The sequence below is a fragment of the Silurus aristotelis genome (assembly GCF_946808225.1).
Source record: "Silurus aristotelis genome assembly, chromosome: 6".
Taxonomy (NCBI): domain Eukaryota; kingdom Metazoa; phylum Chordata; class Actinopteri; order Siluriformes; family Siluridae; genus Silurus; species Silurus aristotelis.
In genome coordinates this window covers 15,564,827-15,574,373 of record NC_139579.1, presented here as the reverse complement: position 1 = coordinate 15,574,373, position 9,547 = coordinate 15,564,827, and the positions used below count along the sequence as shown (strand labels likewise).

General features: G+C 39.0%; 1 protein-coding gene across 1 annotated transcript; it reads left to right on the top strand.

Moving 5' to 3' along the window:
- The first annotated feature begins 3,504 nt into the window (after positions 1-3,504).
- On the top strand, positions 3,505-9,345 carry tpp1 (tripeptidyl peptidase I). Its single transcript, XM_083543527.1, has 13 exons — positions 3,505-3,676; positions 3,856-3,927; positions 4,153-4,292; positions 4,396-4,546; positions 5,176-5,297; positions 5,487-5,665; positions 5,788-5,986; positions 6,203-6,391; positions 6,518-6,587; positions 7,191-7,311; positions 7,549-7,707; positions 8,156-8,281; positions 8,446-9,345. The coding sequence occupies exons 1-13, from the start codon at positions 3,672-3,674 to the stop codon at positions 8,584-8,586; spliced, it is 1,674 nt and encodes a 557-aa protein (XP_083399653.1). The 5' UTR covers positions 3,505-3,671; the 3' UTR covers positions 8,587-9,345.
- Positions 9,346-9,547: the final 202 nt, after the last annotated feature.

Here is a 9,547-nt window from a genome sequence, read left to right as displayed (position 1 = left end):
TCATTCATTAGCTGCTCAAAATACTCCCTCCATCTTCTCAACACACTCTCCTCACTAGTCAACACATTTCCCTCTCCATCCTTTATTGCTCTAACTTGCAGTACATCCTTCCCAGCTCGGTCCCTCTGCTTGGCCAATCGGTATAAATCCTTTTCTCCTTCCTTAGTGTCCAACCTCTTATACAGTTCCTCATATGCCTTTTCCTTGGCTTTCGCCACATCCCTTTTAACCTGCTGCCGCATCTCCTTGTACTCCTGCCTACTTTTCTCATCACTCTGTTGATCCCACTTCTGTTTTGCCAATCTCTTTCCCCTAATGCTCTCCTGCACTTCCTCATTCCACCACCACGTCTCCTTGTCTTGCTTTCTATTTCCAGATGTCACACCAAGTACTTTTCTAGCTGCCTCCCTCATCACTCCTGCAGTAGTTGCCCAATCATCCGGCACCTCTTCACCACCACCAAGCCCCTGTCTGACCTCTTCCCTGAACCTCACACTACACTCTTCCTCCTTCAGTTTCCACCATCTTATTCTTCTTTCAAACCTTACTTTCCTCCTCTTCTTCTTCGCCTCCAAAACCATCCTACAGACCACCATCCGATGCTGTCTAGCTACACTGTCCCCCGCCAACACCTTACAGTCTCCAATCTCCTTCAGGTTGCATCTCCTACACAGAAGATAATCCACCTGTGTGCACCTTTCTCCACTCTTATACGTCACCCTATGATCCTCCTTCTTCTTAAAATACGTGTTCACCACTGCCATTTCCATCATTTTAGCAAAATCTACCACCATCTGCCCTTCCACATTCCTCTCCTTAAAACCATACCTACCCATCACCTCCTCATCACCTCTGTTCCCTTCACCTACATGCCCATTAAAGTCTGCCCCAATCACCAATCGTTCTTTCCTAGGTACACCATCTACCACTTCATCTAATTCACTCCAGAATCTTTCTTTCTCCTCCATCTCACAGCCAACTTGTGGAGCATAGGCACTGATGACATTTATCATCATCCCTTCAACTTCCACCTTCACGATCATCACCCTATCAGAAACTCTCTTCACCTCCACTACACTCTTACTGTACGCTTCCTTCAGAATCACCCCTACACCATTTCTCTTCCCATCCACACCATGATAAAACAGTTTAAACCCACCTCCAATGTTCCTGGCCTTACTCCCTTTTCACTTGGTCTCCTGAACACACAACACATCTACCTTTCTCCTCTCCATCATATCAGCTATCTCTCTCCCTTTACCCGTCATAGTACCAACATTTAAAGTACCAACCCGAACCTCTACTCTCCTACACTGCTCCTTTTCCTGCCGTCTCTGTAGACGCCTTCCTCCTCTCCTTCTCCTCCTTCGGCCAACAGTAGCCCAATTTCCACCGGTACACTGTCGGCTAACGATACCTGTGGCGGTCGTTGTTAACCCGGGCCTCGACCGATCCGGTATGAAATTCTCATTTGTGACCCGCATATTTGATTTGGCACATGTTTTACGCTGGATGCCCTTCCTAACGCAACCCTCCCCATTTACCCGGGCTTGGGACCGGCACTAAGAGTACACTGGCTTGTGCCCCCCTAATGGCTGGGTTACCCTTCTTATAATTAAATAATTAAAAAATAATAAAAAAAATTAAATGCATGATGTATATTGTTGTAAAGTTCCTGTAAATTTGTATTTTTACAGTAGTTCTTTAATTGCAATGCCAAGATCTGTGGCTATTTTCATGGCAGAATCAAGGTATAATGGGACACTATGGCATTCTGCAGAGTTTTGACTGTGGCAAAATGCAGTAGTTATACGGAGTCTCATTACATACTTCCTGAGTAGAAAAGCTGTATTGTGTTTTTTTAAGAGTATTGCAGGTTATTAATACATGCTTGATGGTCATGTTTGTTTTCAAGTGGTCACATGTTGGAGGTTCTTCTCTGTTTAGCAGGAAAGCGTGTGATATGATCTGGTCGTGTCTTGATTTAAATTGAAGATGAGGGATTGTCTTTCATTTTCTTTGTAAACTGAATCGTGTACATGTTATTTTAATGCCAGTTTATCAGTCTCTGATAAATCACCCGGATTAAAAGATCTGGTATTGCACTCTTTGTCACTTCTTAATGCATAAATTTACAAATGTAGCCTTATTTATTATTCCCATATTTAAGTGGGGAATCACAAACACTACCAGTACCTATCTAAAAGTATGGTGCACCTGCTTTGAAAATTTTTTAATCTTTTGTCCTTTTTCCAAGTGCAAACCAAGAAAAAATTTCAGTGTTAAAGATTGCAGTTTAACGTGCAGATCATCTGACTGCATCAAGTCATATGATCTGATATATGACCTGGGAGAGCTTCCTGAACTAAGCAATAAGTCATATGACTTTCTTGTCAAAATAAAAGCATGCATTTAACTAATTCAATTGCTAGACATTTTACTGTCACAGATCAAATTTAAAATCAAATCAAAGTTAAAATGTACATTATTTTAAAAGTGCACTTACTGAAGAGTGGAGCTTAATTACATCAGCTCCTTTCACGCAACAACAAGCGTTTGGCCGAATGTACTCTCTGAATCTATCTCACTGACTTTATGTTATACGTAATATATTAAATTGCAAATCAGTGACAACTAATAGTTGTGCCTGTGGGGATATGGCAATTGAAATGAGCAATTGTGTATTGTCATTTGAACAGATGAATGTTCATTGTAATGCATTTTACATACATTTTACACTACACTGAATAATAAATTACTAAAAGTTGGTTTCCATATAAAAGTGAAGAGATGCATACTTGGATGTGGCTGCACCTCTTGTCAATAAATAAATAAATAAATACAAATAATCCAGACATGTGAATGTATTTTTCTTTTAATAATACCACATTAATTTTTATACATCTTGTTTGTTATCGAATCAAATCAGGGCCCACATTAATGAACTTCAAAGCAGGAAACCAGTACCAAACTCTAATGATGGCATTATTTAGGTTTTTATTTACACATACAAATAAAAGCAATGTATAAAAAATAATAAATTAAATCAATTAAAAGCACTCAAGTGGTGTCCTAGTAAGTTAGGAGTTCAGAAAATGAAGGGTCCAGATGCAAAGATGTGTTCCATACATGCACACACCCGTGCGGACACAAAACACACACACACACACACACACACACACACACACACACACACACACACACACACTTGTCCACTTACACACATTCTCACACTTATTCATACATTCGGGTAATATAGCATTGCCAGGCCACATACAGGCAAGTTTTTGGGAAGTGGAAGAAATCCTACCCCATGTGAATAAAACTGATGAATCAGTGGGCTCTGAAAAAGCAAAAATACTAGCTTTTACCACCTTTCTTAAGAAAGAGTTGTTGAAACTAAATGTAATCTGGATGTAATTTCGGAATTAAGGTGTCGGATGTACACCAATGGCCTAAAATCTTCGTAATGATTCACGTGTCCTGATGTTTTTTTTTTTTTCTAAAACATTTCACTGCAGGAGCCTTTAACGACTTTTATTTTGAAAGAATGAGTTTTAAATTGTGGTTAAGTGTTTCCTGAATCAGATATAAGACACAAGAGTGTTTTCTCCACATACCCTGTGGTTGTGTTTGCAGTTTGGCGGTTTGAGTTGGTGTTTGCCAGCACAATGCGGTAAGTTTTCCTTTGAATACCGTGTATTTGTTGTTTGTGAGTGTTGCAGTTGTTTGGTCACCCATATACACTTTACGAGCTTTATTAAGAAACATTGGAGAGTACAATGTTTAAAAACCAAAACAAACAAAGAGCCTTTTCTTATGTAATAAATAATGATAATTTTTTTTGAATGACAGGGTGTTGGGTTTCCTCTTGCTGTGCCTGGGGCTTGTGGAGGGGAAGCACCTAGAGCTCGATCAAGCTGTATTGTAAGATATAAGTTTATCTAGGACAAACGCACACCATTCACCTTCACTTTTGTTTTCTGTAAAGCTGCTTTGAGACAATGTCTGTTGTGAAAAGCGCTATACAAATAAACTTGACTTGATCTAGTAATGTCAAGTCATGTTTAACACTTCTTTGTAGACTTTGAATTGAATGTATTTCGGTAGATTTGTTATGATTTCCGAATGAGACCTATATTTCTATATTAGTGTACCAGAAGACTGGCTCCATGCAGGCCGAGTGGCTCCTCATGAGGAAATGGAACTCACTTTTGCTCTCAAACAGCAGAACGTGGACCGACTTCAGAATCTGCTGCAGCTCGTATCAGACCCGGATTCACAGCAGTATGGTACCAAGAGCCATTATTTATAATCCAAGTCTTAAGATTAAAAAGTCGCAGTAAGTCACATGCAGCCTTTCTGATTTATTTATTTTTGCTTTGTTCTGCATAGGAAAGTATCTGACCTTGGAGGAAGTGGCGTCCCTGGTCAGGCCGTCTCAGCTGACCAAGAAAGCTGTGTGGACATGGCTGAAGGGTCATGGGATTCAAAATTGCCACACAGTGCTAACAAGAGACTTCCTGCAGTGCACTATGACTGCTCAGTAAGACCTCCAAACCCCCCCGATGAAACCCAGTTTGGTCTTATTAAAGGCTGACAATTGAGAAGATTTGTAAAGCATGACTGAATTTCCTTCTATAATAATAATATGCTCAGTGATTTTTGTATGGCATGTAAATTAAAACTAATGAATGGCTAAAATAAAGGCTGAAATTGAAGGTATGGGTAGGTTTTTGGTGAGGTGATGCTTATTTAGTGCTTGGGAGCAGGTCAGTTTTCCTTTGGACACATGGTTGTTTAGGACTGAGAGCTTGACAAGTGATTACAGATCTTTTTATGCAAACAGAACACAAAATGATAAGTGACATGTGGCTGTAGTGTAGGAAGTGGGATAAAATGCTCCAGAATGGTCTGTTATTGGGAATTAAGCCATCCCCTAAATCCCCCTTCTTCCTTCTGCCCTGTTCTTTTATTCTTTGTTATATGTGGGGTAGGACTGAACAGGTTTTCCACTTTCCTCAATGTTAAAATTCTTGTTCATGGTATTTGATGCGATGTTCATTTTAACAATATCAGTAAGACTGATATGTTGTAGAGATTAGGTGTGGAACTGAGCGTTCTCTCTCTCTCTCTCTCTCTCTCTCTCTCTCTCTCTCTCTCTCTCTCTCTCAGGGTGGCTGAAACATTGCTTCCTGGAACTGAGTTTCATCGCTACAAGAAAGGTGATCAGACATTAATGAGGTCGTCTTCTCAGTACTCTGTCCATGAGGATGTGTCTGATCACCTGGACTTTGGTAAGTTGATGGTTAGTAATAGTTCATTTGTAATTAAGTGACTCCAACATTTAAAAACATTTTTTTAATTGAATAGTGTTTATTATTGATACTTGAGAATATTATATATAAATAATTGTGGAAGTCTTTTATGTACATTTTAAAGGAAATATTTTTAAGCAAGAGAAATTCATGACCTCTCTTATCCAGTGGGTGGTGTCCTTCGTTTTCCAATGGGCGGTAAAGAAATCGGTAAGGCCTGGACAGGGCCTGGGCAGTCGGAAAAGGCTTTTCATTTGGGTGTGACTCCTTCAACAATAAGAGCTCGCTACAACCTCACTGCATCTGATATTGGCCATGCTGCTAACAACAGCCAAGCAGTGGCGCAGGTACTCTATTCACTTTGACAGCAAAGATGAAATCATAGTTTTTGTTTAGAAATTGCAGTTCAATAGTGTTTAACATAAAGAGCCTAATTAAGTAATTGGTCATATGATTTTTTTTCCTATAGTTCTTGGAGCAGTATTACCACCCAGCAGACCTGGCTGAGTTCATGAGTATATTCGCAAGAGGTTTCAATCACCTGACTGTAGTTGAGCGAGTGGTGGGCACACAGGAAGGAGGAAAAGCAGGCCTGGAAGCCAGCTTAGATGTGGAGTACATCATGAGCACTGGAGCAAACATCTCTACATGGGTCTTCACCAATCCAGGTAAGGAAAGCTGGGTTATTATATTGATCTGCTTTTTGAATAATGGCCCTATAGAGTAGCTATTTCATTAAGTATTTATTGCAGACTGCCTAAAACGGACACAACGCTTTCTAACTGACTTAAGAAATGTGTTCCTGTGTCAATTAATTTTACAGTCTAGCTTATTTTGTTCTAGATCAATAAAGTAGAAGGTACATTCTATTCGCTTTGTTCCAGGTCGACATGAAACCCAGGAGCCGTTTCTTCAGTGGATGCTGCTCCTTAGCAACATGTCCGCTGTGCCTTGGGTACACACAATCAGTTACGGGGACGATGAGGACAGTCTGTCCACTGCCTATATGAACCGCATCAACGTGGAGTTCATGAAGGCTGGGCTCAGAGGAATCTCTATGCTCTTTGCATCTGGTATAGAATTTTATAGATTGCTCAGTTTTATAAAAATGAGCATTGGATGAAATCATTTAAATGCATATAGTCATAATACAATTGGAAAAATGAAATCTTTTTTACCAATGTGTTATTTTGATGCAGGGGACAGTGGCGCTGGCTGTTTGCATTTGGCCAAAGAAAACGTTTTCAGGCCGAGCTTTCCTGCTTCCAGGTGGATATCTTTTTATTTATTTTTTTTATTTTAGTTTAGTGTTTACTTTTACTGATTGCTTGGTAGAGGTCAATTTAGTTGGATTGAGTAACATGAAAATGTTATAGGCCCTTCATGAGACTGATAAATGGAGAACTGCAAAAAAATCAAATACATTTCAGTTCTCCACATATTGCCATAGGGGAAGCATTATTTCTTTTTCTTTTTTTTTTTTTTTTTAAGTTGTTGGATTTAAAAGCTTTGTAATTTTAGGCATGAACTAGTATACATTGGAACAGAATAGCCTATTTGCAGGTCTTGCAATATACTGTGCATTTTAAAAGCACAAACGAGTACCAGGATGATGATATGTTATGCCAATTTGGAAACTTTACCAATCACCAACGATGCCACTTGCTGTGTTGTCAAGTTTAACTAGCAGCATAAAAGTAAACCTGGATTGAACAGTCCTTTTTTAAACTATGTGCTGTTGACTGGCAGGAGGTGATGCGTGTTTATCGACATTCCAAAGTTAAATAAACCATAGGATTTGTGTTTTGTGTATTTATAATAAGAATGCTGAAGATGGGGTCTCTGCCCTCTCCCATTATTCCCTGTTTGCAGTCCGTATGTAACCACAGTGGGTGGGACGACCTTCAAGAATCCTTTCAAAGTCACCTATGAGGTCACTCATTACATCAGCGGGGGTGGCTTCAGTAATGTCTTTGCAATGCCTGACTATCAGGTAAGCATCGATAAATTGCCTGACAACCTTAATTAATTTGCTCAAAATGAAAGTGGAAGTAGGGTTTTTTTTTTTTTTTAATTGGAAAAGTGTTTTTATAGCTGTGTAGTCGTTTTATTTATTTTTTGAAATGTATTAATCTAGGCTTTGGTTAAAAAAATGAGTGCTTATCTTTTATAGATGGTGTTCTTTTATTAGGCTTGGCACTAACTCTAACCGTGTGTTTGATTTCTGAAGGTAGACGCAGCGAGCGCATATCTGAAAGGTGCACAGTCGCTTCCTCCTCAGTCCTATTTTAACCACAGTGGAAGAGCCTATCCTGACATGGCAGCCCTTTCAGATAATTACTGGGTCGTAACCAACCTTGTGCCCATACCATGGATATCTGGAACCTCGGTAAGTAAAGAATGTAGTGTAGTGCAGTTATTTATTTCCCCCCCCCACATTAATTAGCAGATTCATACAATTGGATAATCAGCCATGGCAATGCAGAAACTTGTACAATTGCAGGTTCAGAGCTTCACTGAATAGCAAACATCCGAATTGAGAAAATGTGACTTTGTGACATACTGAATTGCCTTTGTGCTCTAGATTAACGTAGACTCCGATTGCTCTGATCTAACTAATGCTCACTTACAATCTGCTGATCCCCTGCGATTTTTGTGCATGTCAGCTTGTCTTTAAACAAAGTATTTGATGTGTCCACTGCTGCCACATGATTGGCTGATTAGAAAACCGCTTTAATAAGCAGGGACTTGGGTGGAGAGAGATTTATTCCTCATGACTTGAATTAACTTGAATACAGCCCAAGGAATTGGGTAATAATTCAAACTGTCTGTTTTAGGCGTCCACTCCAGTGGTAGGAGGAATTCTCTCGCTCATTAATGACCAACGCTTCCTCAAAGGACTTCCTTCTCTGGGCTTCCTGAATCCACGGCTGTATAAACTCAAAGGCACTGGTCTTTTTGATGTAAGAGATCCTTAAAGTATTTCAGATAAAATAGTTTGACATCTTTTTCTGACTACTACTTTGAGCTTTTTTTTTTTTTTTTGTGACTGTTTTTCATATCACTGAATGGAATTTTTTCAGTTCCTCGAGTTGCTCACAATTTTCGGTCCTCCTTATGCTCTCAGGTAACCGAGGGATGTCACTCAAGTTGTCTGGATGACAAGGTCGAAGGGCAGGGATTCTGTGCTGCTTCCTCATGGGATCCAGTGACTGGATGGGGAACTCCAAACTACCCTGCTCTACTTGCTGCTCTGATACAGGACTAAAGATTCAGAAAACCAATATGCTAAAGAATCCACTTTACTTTAATTGTTCTATTCAACAGCAATGAGAGTCACAGCGCAATTCTGTAAATGTCTTTTATAGCCTTTTTTTTTTTGTTACTACTGAGCAGGTGCTTCTGTGTTGTTTTTTTTTTGTTTTGTTTTGTTTTTTGGGTGCACTTGTTAAAGTACACCACAGACATGCCTCTCTTGTTTTGTGAGGGAGTGTTCGCAGTCAAAGCCCAGGACTAATGCTTGTACAAACAAGCACTAGTGTTTAAAGACTTTTTTCATATCTGCTGTATAGATAAGTAAGGAAATGTCTCCTGTTAATCAGATCATATAAATATACTGCACTGGCTGTATGAATCTTTATTTGTTTTAAATATGTGGCCTTAAAACCTCTCAGGCCCTTTGACTATTGTGATATTCTGGAAGATTGCACTGAAGAATTTATGAAGTGAAAGAGCTGGGTTCTCTGTATCGGTAAAAGTATTTGATACTGAAAAATAATAATTTTGCCCCATTTTTTTTAAATAAGCATTTTACAAGCTTTCGAAATTCTGTAGGATTATGATCAGGTTCGAATGGAATGTCAGAATTAATGTGTACCACTTCTGTTTTGGGTGTACCTCCTTTTTTAGTTACTCTGCTGTGTGAATTACAGTACATCAATATTAAAAAAAAAAAATAGCAATATACAATGATTGCAAGTCAAATCATTTTGAATCTTTGTTACTCATTAAAAACTGAAATTACTTACTGTTTTTTTTTTTTCTTGCATTACACTAAATTTGTCAGTTAACATGTGGATATTTTGAACAAATTAATTCACATTGGCAATCCCTTAAAGCATAAGTAGGAATTAGATTTTTGTTGGGTTGATCATTTCATCCCTTAATTGTTTTCCTTTTCTCAAACATGCCAACTTGAACTCTGAACTGATCAAACCTGAAAGCCCTCA